Below are 17,345 nucleotides of genomic sequence, written 5' to 3' on the forward strand. Positions count from 1 at the left end.
ATGCTATTTTATAATGTTGTAGCTATTTATTTTTTTTACTTTTGAAAGCTTGCTTGGGGTCAGCCTTTTTACAGGCCATACTTAATCCCTGAATTGTCTTCTTAGGCAGTGCAGTAGACTGTGTGTAACACTTGCCAGAATTCACATTGATGGTATCTCAGATGTGAGAACCACAGTCCAGGCTTGTTTTAAGATTAAATATGGCTGTTCGTAATCGTAGACCTCTGTAGGTCTCTGTAATCCTAGAAAGTCTGTTGCAATTTGGTTTGTAAAAATTTTGCCCATGATGGTGCTGACCATGGACATTGGAAATCTTTGAACAGCCCCCTTACATTACTATCTTTGTAATGTATGGTTGTCAGAAGCCCTCCTTAACCACATTTTGTAGTGGTTTTCTGCTCTCTGTAGTCCCATCTGTACACTTGCCCAAACCCTGAATTACAAAAATAATAAAGAAAGTAGTAGATTGTGGGTTTCTATCTTTTGCATGTAGGAAATATGTGATTAAGAAAATTTCATACTAAACCACGTCTTTCAGACTTAGTCCTTAAGAGAATAGAGTACATCTAATCTTCTGGTATTTCGGCAATATTTATGTATATGGAGATTTCTTTTAATGTGGTCTACAAACATCTTGAAGGCTCCAGTTGTCCTCACAGTTTACATAAGAACTTTGTTTCATATGTTCTTCTGAATTCCTCCTAATCTCTTCATAGTTTTAAATAAAATTTAACGATATGTATATATTGTATATTCTGCCCAACAGCCTTTATTTGGCTGGAAATAAATCCCAAAATATAAGCTGTGTGAGGCACATAAGACCTTTCGGTGCCTGCTTTCTATCTGTGCACAGAACTGCTTTTAAGTAAAGTGTATACTCCATCATGCCATCACTTTCCTTTGATAAGTGTCCATCCCCTCCTTGATGCTCCCACCACCATGGACTAAGACTCTGTTATGTTTACATTCTAGTTACTACCTAAAAGAGTCCAAAGGCAGCCGGCGGTGGCTCGTCTTCTTGGAAGGTAAAACTTAACTTTTATCTTCCCCTCTTTACTGAAGATTTTAGGCCTTCTGCCCAAGCTAAGTAAGAGAAAATAAACAGAGCTTGCGGTGAAGAGTTGTAAGAACATAATTTGCTTCCAAAACACTTTTTTTTTTAATGAATGAGTGACATGTAAGTGTGATGTAGAGTCAAAGGTGATGACCTAACTTGGAAAGGACTCATTATACTGAATGTATTGGTGTCTGACAATTAATCAATGTGCGCATGAAAGTTACTAGCTACAGATCCTTAAGATAATATACCATTTGCATATTTTAATATTTTTTTTCATAATTTATTCTAAACTTTGGTTTAGTCTTATAAGAAATATCACCTTGTGGTATATATTTTTTAAATTTTATATACAGTACAGACCAAAAGTTTGGACACACCTTCTCATTTAAAGATTTTTCTGTATTTTCATAACTATGAAAATTGTACATTCACACTGAAGGCATCAAAACTATGAATTAGCACATGTGGAATTATATACTTAACAAAAAAGTGTGAAACATCTGAAATTATGTCTTATATTCTAGGTTCTTCAAAGTAGCCACCTTTTGCTTTGATGACTGCTTTGCACACTCTTGGCATTCTCATGATGAGCTTCAAGAAGTAGTCACTGGGAATGGTCTTCCAACAATCTTGAAGGAGTTCCCAGAGATGCTTAGCACTTGTTGGCTCTTTTGCCTTCAGTCTGCGGTCCAGCTCACCCCAAACCATCTCGATTGGGTTCAGGTCTGGTGACTGTGGAGGTCAGGTCATCTAACATAGCACCCCATCACTCTCATTCTTGGTCAAATAGCCCTTACAAAGCCTGGAGGTGTGTTTAGGGACATTGTCCTGTTGAAAAATAAATGATGGTCCAACTAAACGCAAACCGGATGGATTAGCATGCCGCTGCAAGATGCTGTGGAAGCCATACTGGTTCAGTATGCCTTCAATTTTGAATAAAAGTGTCACCAGCAAAGCACCCCCACACCATCAAACCTCTTCCTCCATGCTTCACGGTGGGAACCAGGCATGTAGAGTCCATCCTTTCACCTTTTCTGCGTCGCATAAAGACACGGTGGTTGGAACCAAAGATCTCAAATTTGGACTCATCAGACCAAAGCACAGATTTCCACTGGTCTAATGTCCATTCCTTGTGTTCTTTAGCCCAAACAAGTCTCTTCTGCTTGTTGCCTGTCCTTAGCAGTGGTTTCCTAGCAGCTATTATACCATGAAGGCCTGCTGCACAAAGTCTCCTCTTAACAGTTGTAGAGATGTGCCTGCTGCTAGAACTCTGTGTGGCATTGACCTGGTATCTAATCTGAGCTGCTGTTAACCTGCGATTTCTGAGGCTGGTGACTCGGATAAACTTATCCTCAGAAGCAGAGGTGACTCTTGGTCTTCCTTTCCTTGGGCGGTCCTCATGTGAGCCAGTTTCTTTGTAGCGCTTGATGGTTTTTGCCACTGCTCTTGGGGACACTTTCAAAGTTTTCCCAATTTTTCGGACTGACTGACCTTCATTTCTTAAAGTAATGATGGCCACTCGTTTTTCTTAACTTAGCTGCTTTTTTCTTGCCATGATACAAATTCTAACAGTCTATTCAGTAGGACTATCAGCTGTGTATCCACCCGACTTCTGCACAACACAACTGATGGTCCCAACCCCATTTATAAGGCAAGAAATCCCACTTATTAAACCTGACAGGGCACACCTGTGAAGTGAAAACCATTCCCGGTGACTACCTCTTGAAGCTCATCAAGAGAATGCCAAGAGTGTTCAAATCAGTCATCAAAGCAAAAGGTGGCTACTTTGAAGAGCCTAGAATATAAGACATAATTTCAGTTGTTTCACACTTTTTTGTTAGGTATATAATTCCACATGTGTTAATTCATAGTTTTGATGCCTTCAGTGTAAATGTACAATTTTCATTGTCATGAAAATACAGAAAAATCTTTGAATGAGAAGGTGTGTCCAAACTTTTGGTCTGTACTGTATATTTCAGCAATGTGGCTCGCAATCAACTGGTTGCTACAGATCCTGACTCATATTTTCCCTATAGTATCTGCATGTTTCATTATGTAGTATATAGTCCTTCTGAACAATCCAGAACAGGAGTTGCGCTTTGCAGAATTTGTCCATCTTGGCTAAGGCTGCTTTCACACATCAGGTTTTTGCCGTCAGGCTGAATCTGGCGGCGCGACGGAGCGACGGATCCGGCATAAATTGTGAAAAACTGATGCGAGCAAGAGAGACAGCGAATCATGCGTCTGCGCCGACGGTGTTTTTGGATCCACCCAATCACAGCACAGAGAGTGACACATGGGGTTTATTCTACTTTATACATGGAGTTACGAGGAAACCCGAGAAGTTTTTCAGCTAAGTGTGGATAAAAGCGGAGAACTTTGACTTGTTGGTGGAACGGATTGGACACCTCATCGCAAGGAGTGATACATATTGCCGCTTCTCAGTTTCACCGACGGAGCGTCTGATGGTGATTCTTAGGTAAGCCATTTTTATCTCCTACTGTTAAAGCACACTTATAACTGTAATGTTGTTGCTGGTATTTTTTAATAATTATTTTTATTGTATCTCCTACTGTTAAAGCTGACTTATAACTGTAATGTTATTGCTGGTATTTTGTACTAATTTTTGCCTTGCTTTTTTTCAGATTCCTTGCAACTGGAGAATGCCTTTCGTCACTCCATTTTCAGTTTAGACTTGGAATTTCCACCATATCGAGAATTGTGAAGCATACCTGCCGTGCATTGTGGGGCTCTTTACATGGCGAATTTATACCACATTCCACAATGGAGAGTTGGCTGGAAATAGCAGAAAAATTCCAACAAATTTGTCAGTTTCCCAATTGTTTGGGTGCAGTGGATGGGAAAGATATCCACATCGTCAAACCTGCTGCATCTGGATCTGAATATTTTAACTACAAAAAATATTTCTCCATTGTGCTCATGGCCATCACAGACGCAGAATACAAATTTATAGCGGTTGATATTGGGGCCTATGGCCGCTCCAATGATTTGCAAGTTTTTAAAGTGTCTACAATGGGGCGTCATCTCTATGGAAACATTTTCCAATTTCCACCCCCAAGACCACTGCCTGAAACCTCTGGGCCACCAATACCATTTGTATTTGTTGGAGATGAAGCCTTCCAACTCTTGGAATACCTGCTGAAGCCATACTCAAGTAGTGGATTGAAGCCAACTAAGAGAGTTTTAATTACCACCTAACACGAGCACGAAGAATGGTGGAGTGCGTTTTTGGGATTCTAACAGCCAAATGGCGAGTTCTGTTGACCATTATCAACCTGAAGACTGACACTGTTGACGAGGTGGTGAAAGCTTGTGTGGTCCTGCACAATTTTGTTATATGTAAGGAACAGATTTCCATTGATGGCCACTTTGAAGAAACCACCTTGATGATTATCAGAGAACATTACTTATAGAAGTTCTGTGTCAGTTTCCAGAATGAGGGACACATTTGCTGAATAATTTATTATACCTTAAGGAAGAGTACACTGGCAGGATTAGATAGTTTGAAACATTAGTCTTGACCCTTGTTATCCAAAGTATTGGACCTTGTTGGGTTTTACCCAAAGTATTGTACCTGGTTTGGTTTTAACCAAAGCATTGTACCTGTTTTACCCAAAGTATTGTACCTGTTGTACCCAAAGTATCATACCTGGTTGGGTTTTACCCAAAGTATTGTACCTGGTTTGGTTTTAACCAAAGTATTGTACCTGTTTTAACCAATGTATTGTACCTGGTTTGGTTTTACCCAAAGTATTGTACCTGTTTTACCCAAAGTATTGTACCTTGTTTTACCCAAAGTCTTGTACCTGTTGTACCCAAAGTATTGTACCTGATTTGGTTTTAACCAAAGTAATGCACCTTTTTTACCCAAGTATTGCACCTTGTTTTACCCAAAGTATTGTACCTTGTTTTACCCAAAGTATTTAACCTTATAATTTAATAAATGAAAGACAAAAATTTTTAATCCAAAAAATTGTTTTTTATTTACAAATGTTTTCAAAATGTTTTATAAATTCATGTAGTGTGGGGTGGAGATAATACTGGAGTGACTGTCAGATTGGGACACTTCGACAGTGGGAGCGTGGAGAGAGGATTTTGCTGGTGATGGATCAGGAGGTAAAACAGAAGGTGAAGGGGTGGAGAAAGAAAGAGAACGAGCGGACATAAAACCGGGAGTAGTGTTGGGAATTTGGAAGGTTTGAGGGGTGAAGTGGAGGGATTGGGAGGCAGAAGAGGTGGTGGGTGGATAAGAGGGTTGTGTTTGGGGCATGATGGGTGTGGAAGGAGACTGGTGGTAGTGGGCAGGTAGTAGAGGTTGCGCAGGGAGTGGAGGCACAGATGATGTGGTTGGGAACTGGTACGGGGCTTGAGGCTGGTAAGGGGCTTGAGGCTGGTACGGTGCTTGATTCTGGTACTGTATAGGATGGGGCGGAGGGACAGTGGCTGGAGGGAGGGCAGGTGCGGGAGGAACTATCGTGGCGGGTGGAGGGGCTTGGGAGGTAACATGCGCTAGGGTAAACTGGCAGGCTTGCATTACATGCATCTGCTGGTCAGGAGATAGCTTGTCTATGCACTCGAGTGCTGCCTTGAAAAAGGAGTGATTTGGCTATTTAGTTGCATCTGAATACATCCTATCCAGACCAGACGTGTGTGCAACTCAAGAATACTGTTGTTGAGCAAATTAAATCCTGCAGTCATTTGCTCAGACAACAGTTTGAGACAGTTCTGGAAGGTTGCATTCAGATGCAAGAACTCGGGCACATAGCTCTTTTCCTGACCCCTCTGGCACTGCCACCCAGAACCACAGGTGTTCTAGAGGTGGCAGCAGTGGCAGAGGGGTGGGGTAAAGGAAAAGCTATATCCTCACCAGCAGCTTCATGTAACGAAGTCAGCCACGATGCTCCAGTGCTGGTGGATGGGACCGAGGGACCAGATGTGAGGGAAGGCTGGGAAGGTGTAGATGGGTCGGGTCTGTCAAAGTGTCCCACGGTGGCGGACTCCTGAGGGATCGCTCCAGAAGGGTTCAGCTCTGCAGGCTCCCGAGTGCTGCAAACTGTGCTGTGGAACAAGAAACTTGGAATGAGGGAAGAATAAACATTTGGCGGGATGAAATCCACATGAGTGAGGTTTGGAACGGGCACGCAGAGTGCCACCTTATATGTATGGATTTTCAGACCACAACATTCCGTGAAGCAACGTCCATCTTGGGTGAGATTGTTCTGATTACTAATTACTAATGATTACTCCCTTTGATTGGAATTATCTTTTGATAAAATTTATTATATAGAGGGCATATAAGAGAAGAAACCTCTTGCACATTGCTAGTCTTTATGAATAAGGTGGTGGTGTTTACCACCGTGCTGTTTTTTGGAGCGTTTTGTATAGCTCATTGGTTGTAGCAGCCAGTATATGTATATGTACGTTGTGATTCATGTCGTTTTATGAGTCTGTTAGGCTCTTTTAATAATATTTATTAAAAGTTATATTTTATTATTTAACTACAGCCTTACCTTGCTAAGAATATGTTTATTTTTGATTGGTGGCATTACATTAATAATTCTTGAACTCCTTCTTGAAGCAATCCCTGAATGACCGCCACCGCTTCACAACTCTTTCACTTGTAAAGTGAAAGCACAAATTGGTTAGTATACAACACATTACATCCAGCAACATAACTGAACTGTGAATACTTACGCGCTTGATTCTGGGCCCGAACATCAAGGTCCTCCCAGTGTTCTTCAAGTTGTTGGCATACTTCCTCCCAGAGCCGATGGGTAACACCAAGATCTGCGTGGCGGCAGTCCCCCATATTCCACAGCGGCTCCCGCTCTCGGATTAGATCGATGAGGAGGTCGATGTCTAGCCCGGCCTCCTCACTGTCCGAGTCAGGAGCATGCTGTGAAGACTGTTAAAAAAGACAAAAAGCATTAGACATTAGACTCAGAACAACAACATAAAGTGGAAAAAAAAAAGGTACTTGATGGCGACCACCCTCACGCTCACGCTGACGACCCTGGGAAGCGCCTCAGGCCGGAATGGAGGAGTTGATTGACCAGCTCCTGCAGATGCGGGTAAACACCAAGGCCGCATACCGGACGACACCTGCGGAGGATTCCTTGACACGCCACCACTCACTGCACCGCTCCAGGAGCCGCTGCCAGCACCGTCGCAGATGACGCCGCCGACAGAACCAGTCAACACCAGGGACACCGCTGAGGCCGGTAAGCACGCCGACCCTGCCTCAGAGATAGAGGGACTGCTGATAGGCCCCGTCACAGCGCCACCTCCTCGCGGTACCCACCGCCTGCAGCGTCTAGCACCATGGGACCAGGCCACGGGCATGGAACACTTTCTGAAGGCCCCAATCGCGCCCACCACCCTGCTGGGTGAGGTGTACGCGGAGCGGACTGTGTACCACTGGGTGAACCCCGGACCAGATTTCATAGGGTTCCCCGGGGCAGAAACACAAAAAGGGGAGACTGTTGAAGTCCTAAGCTGGGAGGATTACCAGACCCAACTCGCCCGTAAGTGGGAGGAGAAGGAAGAGAGACACCAGGCCCAACTGGATCGCCCCCAGTTCGGGGGATGTCACGGTGTCTGACCCAGTCCGTGGCCCTCAGGGGTGTCCAGTAAAAGAGTTTATATATGGGCAAGGTGCAATAAAGAACGAGGAGACAGGTTTGCAGTCTTTTACCTTGTTTACTGAAGACTTCAGATGGTATCCTCAGCCCGGAGCGCCAGATGACAGGGCAGACAGAGTCCGGTTGGTCTGAAGGCAATTCCAGAGTCCCCTAGTCCAGGTGGAAATCAGTAGCCTTCCTCCTAGCGCCTGTGTGTTGTAGTACCTCCCTGCTGAGCACCACGGGATAGTCCTCACAACTCTTGTAATTGTTCTTGATGTTATTTCTTCCTCTCTGTCCCCCCAGATGGTATGGATAGGACAACCCGTATGACTGGGATAGCCTGGGGCTTGTTTGTAGGGACCCTAGAGACGCCCGACCCCCACAATTTGCCACCGTGTCTTCTTAGGTATTAAGGTCGGGCAGCCAACTTGGAATTGACTGTCCTGCCGGTCTCTGAAGTAATGCGTAGAGTCTATTACTCCCTCGGTGTTCCTGGCTACCGGCTTCTGTGCCTCAGAAAGGAGCAGCTTGTTCCTGGCTGATCTCCATCTGATATTCCTCTCCTGTGCTCTGCTTTCCTGCACACTCTCTGCAGTATGTTCACCTTTTTGTGTCTTTTTCCAGAAGTTGCAGCACTTCAGGCCAGCAGAGCTCCACTTCTTCTGTCTACCTGACAGGAACTGAACTCCTTTCACTCCAGATCAGGATGTAAATAGGGGAGCTCACCCTAAACAGGCTTAGAGCTCCCCCTTCTGGTCTGGAGTGTGAACATGTTGCATGCGTGTAATACCTGAATGTGGTTGTCTTTCATTGCCTTTAGACATGACATCACTTCTCCCCTAAAAGGATAATGACATCATTGCGACGACCAGGACACTGGGGCGCCACACTCCTCCCCTGTTAAATCCAGTACTCCAGGACTGGGAAAAGAAGAACAACAATACATTAGCAAAAAGACATACAAATTTTTAGAATGCTTTAAAACATGTTAAGATAACAATGCTTCCCTTTATGGGAGGTGAGGACACTTGAACGTTGCGAAAGTCTTGGTCATGCACAGTTCATGACTCCCAGTTCAGTGAGTGCAAACTTGAAACAGCAAGGATCCCGGGTAAACAAAGGGATCCTTTTAAAAGTATAATGAAAGTTTTTGAGTAATTCACTGTCCATTACTCCATTGTCCATTTTAAAACTGTGACAAAGATATATATACAGACATTTTCAAACAAACAGCCGCAACCATTAATATTTCCAATTTTTGTAGCGAATTGGGGTCTGATTTTTAGTGCTACGTGTAGACCTCCGCAGTGCAGGGGTTGCTAGTGACCTAACAGGGTCCGCTGTGCTTGCTATCGCTGGTGTAGTACACTGTCTTCTGGCTACACTTCTAGTGAGTCTAGGTAGCACTGGTATGCTGGAGCTCTCAGGACTGCTGCTACTAATTGTGGGCATGGCAGATTCACTGATAGCCAAGGGTGGACTTGCCGATTCAACTGTTGGCATGGCATCCTCTGTTGGAGTCTGCTGTGGCTGAGTTACGGCTGGGATCATGTCAGCTATTGGAATCTGTTGGTGCAGAGTCTCTTTTGGCTCCAGATGATCTGGCATCACATTTGGTTCCGGCGGCTTCGAGTGACGAAACGTTAGAACAGGTACCACGATGGCCTGATTTATTTGAGTCCAAGACTGAGGAAAGTCTCCAAGAACAGTGTGTATCATCTTCTCCTCTTCTACGGGTGGAGATGTTCCTGGATCTGTTTTCCTATCTCTCAACTTATCAGGGCATATTTTGAGGTGGTCTCTGGATATTGCTGTTGAGGTTTCTCCTCCATCTTTGCTAATGAGACAGACCTTTGTATTGTCAAAGTCGGATGGCAGGATGGTATATGGTTCCGCTTCCCATTGGTCGTCAAGTTTGTGTAGTCTCCTCTTCCGTTTGAGTACTTGTTCACCTGGCGACAAGGGAATTGCAGGAGCATGCTGGTTGTAGTCCCTTTCTTGTTTTTGTCTGGCTTGGGCTAGACTTCTTTCCACGCATTCCTGTACTTTGCGGTACCTTTGCTGTCTTTCTGTATCCCAATCTGCATCTGACGAGGTATCTTCTGGGGTTAGGACTCCCATGTCTAGATCAACAGGTAACTTACTGGATCTTCCTCGCATCAGTTATGCTGGAGTGCAGTTAGTGGAATTCACTGGGATGTGGTTGTACATGTCTACCAAGTCAGGCAACCTTGCTGGCTATAAGTTCCGTTCCTTCACCTTCGCACATCCCGTTGGTTTGTGGGTGATACAGTGTCGTTCTGATCTTCTTACACCCGTATAAATTGCAGAATTCCTGGAACACTTCCGCTTCAAATGCTGGTCCTTGATCAGTCAGTACCTTCTCTGGGTACCCGTGTGCTCTACAGAAGTACTGCTGGAAGGCTTTGGCTGCTGTCCTGGCCGTCAGATCTTTGACAGGCACAACTACCAGAAATCTAGAGTAGTGGTCCACGATGGTTAGAGCGTAGACATAGCCTGACCAGCTGAGTGTTAGCTTTACATGATCTAGCGCGACCAGTTCAAGTGGCCGTTTGGTGATGATAGGCTGCAGGGGAGCCCTTTGGCTGTCACGGTCCTTCCTGCGTAACTACATGGGCCACACTCTCGACACCGCTTTTCGATGGCTTTCTTCATGCCAATCCAGTAGAACCTTCCACGGAGTAGACTCTCCAACTTCCTCCATCCGAAGTGTCCTGCTCCATCGTGGTATGCTTCCAGAACCATTGGCGCATCTTGTCTTGGGACTACTATCTGCCATACCAACTCATGAGTGCGTGGGTCGATGCTTCTTCGGCACAGCTTACCATCGTAAATAAACAGTTTTCCTCTCCCCTTCCACAGTTGTTGCGTCTCTTGTGGATCATCCGGGCCAGGGTGTGAACCTGCCTGCGTCAGGAGCTCTTTCACCCGACGGACCACGGGGTCACTGTCCTGGGTCTATGCCCATCCATGGTGGAGCAGGGGATTCAGCATGGCGTCCTGCTTGGTCTTGCGCCTGTTCCCCACAAGATGGGAATACTGAGTGGCCTTGGGGCGATGGAAAGCTGGCAACTCTATTTCTTCGAGTGCTTCAGAGTCTTCTCCCGTTTCTGGCAAGTTGGGCATCCTGGACAATGCATCGGCATTCGCATTCTTGTGCCCTGCCTGGTACTTGATGGTGAAATTGTAATTGGACAACCAGGCCATCCACCGCTGCTCTAAGGCACCAAGTTTTCCTGTGTCCAAGTGTGTCAGTGGATTGTTGTCCGTGAAGACGGTGAATTTTGCTGAGGCCAGGTAGTGCTTGAAACTCTCTGTCACTGCCCAAACGATGGCTAGGAACTCCAGCTTAAAGGAACTGTAGTTGTCAGGGTTCCTTTCAGTGGGACGAAGTTTCCTGCTGGCATAAGCAATTACCCTCTCTTTGCCTTTCTGGACCTGGGACTACACGGCTCCCAGTCCCATGTTGCTGGCATCCGTATACAGCACAAACGGTTGGTCATATTCAGGGTAGGCCAGTACCTCTTCTCCCATCAGCGCCAACTTCAAACAAGTGAAGGATCCCTCTAGTCCGTCGTTCCAGTCAAATGGGGTATTCTTACCCTTGGTTTTCTTGGATTGGCCCACCAACAGGTCTTGCAATGGCGCGGCTTTCTTGGTGAAGTCTTTGATAAACCTCCTGTAGTAGCCTACCAACCCGAGGAACTGCTGGACTTCATGGAGGTTGCTGGGCTTTGGCCAGTCTCTGATCACAGTGACCTTGTCAGGGTCTGGGTCCACCCCTTCGGCACTCACTACATGGCCCAGGTACTGCACTTTGCACTTTAACAGATGGCATTTGGACGGTTTTACCTTTAGGCCAAAGTTGGACAGGGCTTCGAACACCTCGGCCAGGTGCTTCAGATGGTCCTCATAAGTCTTGGAGAAAACAATGACATCGTCCAGATATAGCAATACGGTTTCAAAGTTCTTGTGTCCAAGACAGCACTCCATCATCCTCTGGAACGTTCCTGGGGCATTGCACAGTCCGAATGGCATGTAGTTGAATTCACAGAGACCCATCGGTGTGGTGAAGGCCGTCTTGTCCTTGTCCGCCTCTGCTACGGGAACGTGCCAGTACCCACTGGTGAGATCCAAGGTAGAGAAGTAGTTAGCAGATTTTAAAGCAGCTAAGGACTCTTCTATTCTGGGCAGTGGGTATGCATCCTTATGTGTAATGCGATTCATCTGCCTATAATCAACACACATCCTCATTGTGCCATCCTTATATCTGACAAGGACTAATGGAGCTGCCCAGGGGCTACAACTGTCTCTCACTACCCCAGCCTCCTTCATCTCTCGCAACATGTCTTTGGCACACTGATAATGAGCTGGGGGTACAGGACGGTATCTCTCTTTAATGGGTGGATGATCTCCCGTGGGGATATGATGTTGGATCCCTTTTACCTGCCCAAAATCTAGGGGTGCTTGCTGAATACCCGCTCATACTCATGAACCACCCTGTAAGCCCCTTATTTTTGGTGCGATGGGGTAGAGTCAGTGCCCACGTGTAATTTCTGACACCAATCTTCCATTTGTCCTGCAGAGCCACTGTCCTCTGCCTGGTTAGACGGGACCAAGAGTTCTGTTGCCTGTATCACATTATTATCAACAGCAAACAATTTGGCAAGTGTGGCATATTTGGTTAGGTGGACCTCTTCCTCTCCACAGTTAAGGACACGTACTGGCACCCTCCCCTTGCAGACTTCAACCACCCCTCTGGCTGTCAAGAGGGTGGGCCTACTATCTGAATACACCGGTTCTACCAGGGTCTGGTAGTCTTTACCTCTGAGGCCTATTGCTGCCCGACACCATATTAACATTTCACTCCTGGGGGGTATTGCAATAGGGTTTGAATCACTCACTGTGACACGGCCAATTTCTCCACCAGTCAGTTCTACCTGCTGTCTCTGCATCAGAGCTCTGATTTCTTTCTGCAGGGCACGTTGTTCACTGTAACCAGCTGTTTCTGCCACCTGCTGTAACAAGACAATAACCTCTGCAAGACAATTTTCTATGACATTAGTACCAATGGTCATCATGGGGTTACATTCACGTCGGTCAATATCAACAATTACAATTCCTTGGGCCCTCAATTCTACCCACCCCACTTTAATGGTGACCCCTTTGTACCCCACTTGTGGCAATGGCTGACCGTTACTGGCTATTATGGTGAAATCATCATCAGGGCCACGAGTAATGTCGGTGTCCTCCCAATAACGTTTATAAAGGATGTAAGGCATAGTTGTCACCTGAGAACCGGTGTCCAAAAGAGCGTTCATGGGAATACCGTCGATCACAATGAGGAGAACAGGTTGTCCTCCAATGTACTTGGCTCTCCAGTTTTGCGGGCCTGGTCGTCCTACTCCTGGGGGTTGGCCCTCTGCCCCAGGGGTTGCTCGTTTAAATGACAGTACCTTGCAATGTGGCCCACCTGGTTGCAGCGGCGGCAGATGGGTCGTCCGTCCTGATGAAAGCGATCGTCGTCTCTGCCTCTGGTCGGCGGGATCATCCTCTGTCGTCGCCAGGGAACATCCTCCGGTCTGGAAGCCAGCTTGATCTTCTCCTTGGGGGCCTCCTGTAGGGACTGCACGGTCCAAGCTAAGGCAGCAACGCTCTTGGTCAGCTCCTGCATCTGGAGGCGTTGTCCTGCAGGGGAATCGTCTTCCAGGATCTGGGCATTGGCTTCGGCAGAAACTTGAGCATCTGGCGCCACCTCCTGGTGGTACATGAGGGCTTGACACCTGGGAAGTACTGCACGGCTGGGCTGTCGCTCCTGTAGCACTTGGATGGCCTTGTCCTTAAATTGCGCGAAGGTCAGGTCAGGATTCTACATGGCCAGGAGGTGCAGTTTGGCCCTTTGGTGACTGCACAGGAGCCCCTTGATGAACCGCTCCTTTAAGAGTTTATCCTCATCTTGCATGCTGTTTGGATCATCCTGATTGATTGCCCGCAGTGCCTCCTGGAGATTAAGGGCATAGTCCCGTAAGCTATCCTGCAGCCTCTGCTTGCACCCATAGAACGTCAATTTAATTTCTGTAGCGGTGCGGGTGTCAAAGGTGGTTTTAAGCTTTGCAAAGACCTGCTGCGCAGTTCTCTTATCCGCAGCGGGCCAGGACTTCACTTCTCTCAGAGCCGCTCCAAACAGTTGGCCCTTTACCATGTGAACTTTCTGAGGCTCTGTCAAGGGATAAAACTCAAGCAGGCTGCAGATCCCTTCCTTAAAGTCAGTTAATGTATGCGATTCTCCAGAGTATCGTGGGAGCCAGGCTGCTCCAGGGGTGTATGGCATGGAGAAGGGCATTATGGCCGCTGTAGCTGTGGCGGTGTCCGGCTGGCTGATGGAAGCGCCAAGCTCTGCGGAACCCGGCAGTGGTACAAGGCCTGCGGCTGCGCCTATTGCGGGGCCTGGAGGCGCTTCCAGGTCTGCGGCTGCGACCGCCGCTACTTCCCTTCCCAGATAGGACATGGCCGTTCCTCCCCTCTGCTAACTTGGTGGAAGTCGGGGCGCCTCTCTGGAATCGGCACTTTGCAGCATCTCTTCTGGCGGCTCTGCTGCACGGCGTCTCCACTTCCGGCTTTCCCAGGCAGCAGCACGGCACCGGTCTTCTTGCTTCGCGCTCTTTTCGGCTGGCTCTGCCCATGAAGCTATGGCTCCTCCCCTCGCGCTCCACACGGCGCGGCAATGGCGGATTTTGGTGGCAATTTGCAACACACAGTCTTTAAGCAAATCGCAGTTCACATACAGTTCTGGCACAGTTCTTAGGCGCACATGACCCGATTTTTCCAGGCTTAAGTAGATCCTGTTCGTGACGCCAAAATGGATCGCCCCCAGAGTAGGGCAATGGGGTACTCGGTACAGGGTCCTGCGGTTCGGGGGATGTCACAGTGGCTGAATCGGTCCGTGGCCCTCAGGGGTGTCCAGTAAAAGAGTTTATATATGGGCAAGGTGCAATAAAGAACGAGGAGACAGGTTTGCAGTCTTTTACCTTGTTTACTGAAGACTTCAGATGGTATCCTCAGCCCGGAGCGCCAGATGACAGGGCAGACAGAGTCCGGTCGGTCTGAAGGCAATTCCAGAGTCCCCTAGTCCAGGTGGAAATCAGTAGCCTTCCTCCTAGCGCCTGTGTGTTGTAGCACCTCCCTGCTGAGCACCACGGGATAGTCCTCACAACGCTTGTAATTGTTCTTGATGTTATTTCTTCCTCTCTGTCCCCCCAGATGGTATGGATAGGACAACCCGTATGACTGGGATAGCCTGGGGCTTGTTTGTAGGGACCCTAGAGACGCCCCGACCCCCACAATTTGCCACTGTGTCTTCTTAGGTATTAAGGTCGGGCAGCCAACTTGGAATTGACTGTCCTGCCGGTCTCTGAAGTAATGCGTAGAGTCTATTACTCCCTCGGTGTTCCTGGCTACCGGCTTCTGCGCCTCAGAAAGGAGCAGCTTGTTCCTGGCTGATCTCCCTCTGATATTCCTCTCTTGTGCTCTGCTTTCCTGCACACTCTCTGCAGTATGTTCACCTTTTTGTGTCTTTTTCCAGGAGTTGCAGCGTCCAGACCACTGCTACGACTACCACGACCACGCTCACCCCCACATATACCGCGACTCGGATTACCACTTGCACTGTCACCACGACTGAAACTGTTGTGGCTACTGAGCCAACACCTGTGGTGGCCCATGCCAAGATTACCCCTGAGAGGAAAACAGTGGGTACTCAGACCCCCAAATGGAATGAGGGACCTCCCTATGTAGTTCCAGGTGGTACCCAAAAGGACTACCCCCGCCGGTACTACCTCCTGAATGGTTTAAATAAACCTCGAAACCACGGCATGTAAATAGTTAACTGTTTGTTCCTGCTGCTTAAACCCGTAGGGTTTAGAGAGTCCTCTAGTGAGCCTTAGAAAGTTAGTTAGAAGACTTTGCACTTAGAAAAGAATAACAGTTTTATGCTTAAATAAAGAAATAATTAATTTATTGTCTTAAAATTGCACTTAGTAGTTAATAGATAGTATACCTGTATGGGTAATAGTATTTCATAGTTAGTTAGCATCCGTAGTTAGTCAATCTACGGAAGTAAGCTGACAATGTAAATATGTTCTTGTTTTGCAACGTTCAAGTGTTCTCACCTCCCATAAAGGGAAACATTGTTATATTAACTTGTTTATAGCATTCCAAAAATTTTGTATGTCTTTTTGCTAATGTATTGTTGTTTCTTTTCCCAGTCCGGGAGTACTGGTTTTAACGGGGATGGAGTGCAGCGCCCCAGAGTCCTGGTCGTTGCAGTAATGTCATTCTTCCACCAGGGGGAGTGATATTACGTCTGAAGGTAATAAAGGAGATCTACCTACCAGGTATCACAAACCATACAGTACACTTCACACTCCAGACCACCAGGGGGAGCCTTGCTCCTATCTACTAGGGCACTCCTCACAGAAGGGTAAAACTGGTGGGCTGGTAGAAAGTTAGAGAGACGCTGACTGGGCTTTGCCCAGCAGGGCCGGCGTCAGCACCCGGCGTACCCGGGCAAGTGCCGGGGCCCTGAACAAAGGGGGGGGCCCACTCGTGGCCGGGACCCCAGGGGGCCCGGGCCGCTCCCCCAGCAGCTTCGGCACTACTTGAGCTCAGCCGTCACTTAAACAGACATGGCCGCCGCACAGTGCACTGTGCAGCGATGTCTGCTAGTAATGACGCAGCCGGGCCGAGACACAAGCAAAGTTAAAGGCACAGTGCTGGCCTGACCGCATCATTAGTAGCAGACACAGATGCACAGTGCACTGTGCGCGGCCATGTCTGTTTAAGTGACGGCCATCAAGCTGCATAGCCATGATAGAGGAGCCTGATGGGCGACAAGCCAGGGGGAGGTGAGTGAGGGTTGTGACTGTGTATGCATGCATGATGTGCATCTCTGTGTATATCAGTGTGTATAACTGTATATATTTATGTATTTTTGTGAATTTGTCTTCAAATATATGTATGTAAATATCTGCGTATTGTATGCGTGCATGTCTGTGTATTGTACTGTATGCGTGTGCATGTCTGCGCAGTGTATGTGTATGCGTGTGCATGTCTGCGTATTGTATACGTGTGCATGTCTGCGTATTGTGTGTGCGCATGTCTGCGTACTGTAGATGTGTGTGTCTGCGTATTGTGTGTGTGCATATCTGCCTATGTGGAAGATGAGGGGGAAGGCTAGGCCCTATGTAGTATATCTCTATTTCTCTGCCGTATCTGTGCATCATGAATCGTGGTATGCGGGCCCACTGAGACTCTTTTGCCCGGGGCCCACAAAAACCTGGAGCCGGCCCTGTTGCCCAGGCAACACCTGTCAGGCAGACAGGGGGTAAGGAGGAACATCTGAGCTGCAGACAGAGGGTCCCTGTCAGGGGTGGGATCCTGACAGAGGCCTAGCAAGACAGAAAGCTACGGAGCTGCGCCTGCCCCACGTGTGGCAGCATCCTAAGAAAGGACACGAAGCGAATTGTATTGTAGAGAGTGAGAAACGAAGTCACAGCACAAGGAGAAAACAACGGAAGGAGTTCTGCCCTGAAATAGGCTGCCTTCTTCTGAGGCGCGTAGAC

General features: G+C 47.3%; 1 protein-coding gene across 5 annotated transcripts in view; it reads left to right on the forward strand.

The window, feature by feature from the left end:
* NOTUM (notum, palmitoleoyl-protein carboxylesterase) overlaps positions 1-17,345 on the forward strand; it is a 197,913-nt gene that overhangs the window by 111,006 nt on the left and 69,562 nt on the right. For all 5 annotated transcript variants that reach the window (XM_077251416.1, XM_077251413.1, XM_077251412.1 and 2 more), the window contains one exon: positions 973-1,025. In XM_077251416.1, the coding sequence (XP_077107531.1) occupies positions 973-1,025 (53 nt within the window). The remainder of the gene's footprint in view (positions 1-972; positions 1,026-17,345) is intronic.

This window comes from Ranitomeya variabilis, chromosome 4, assembly GCF_051348905.1.
Source record: "Ranitomeya variabilis isolate aRanVar5 chromosome 4, aRanVar5.hap1, whole genome shotgun sequence".
NCBI classification, from domain to species: Eukaryota; Metazoa; Chordata; class Amphibia; order Anura; family Dendrobatidae; genus Ranitomeya; species Ranitomeya variabilis.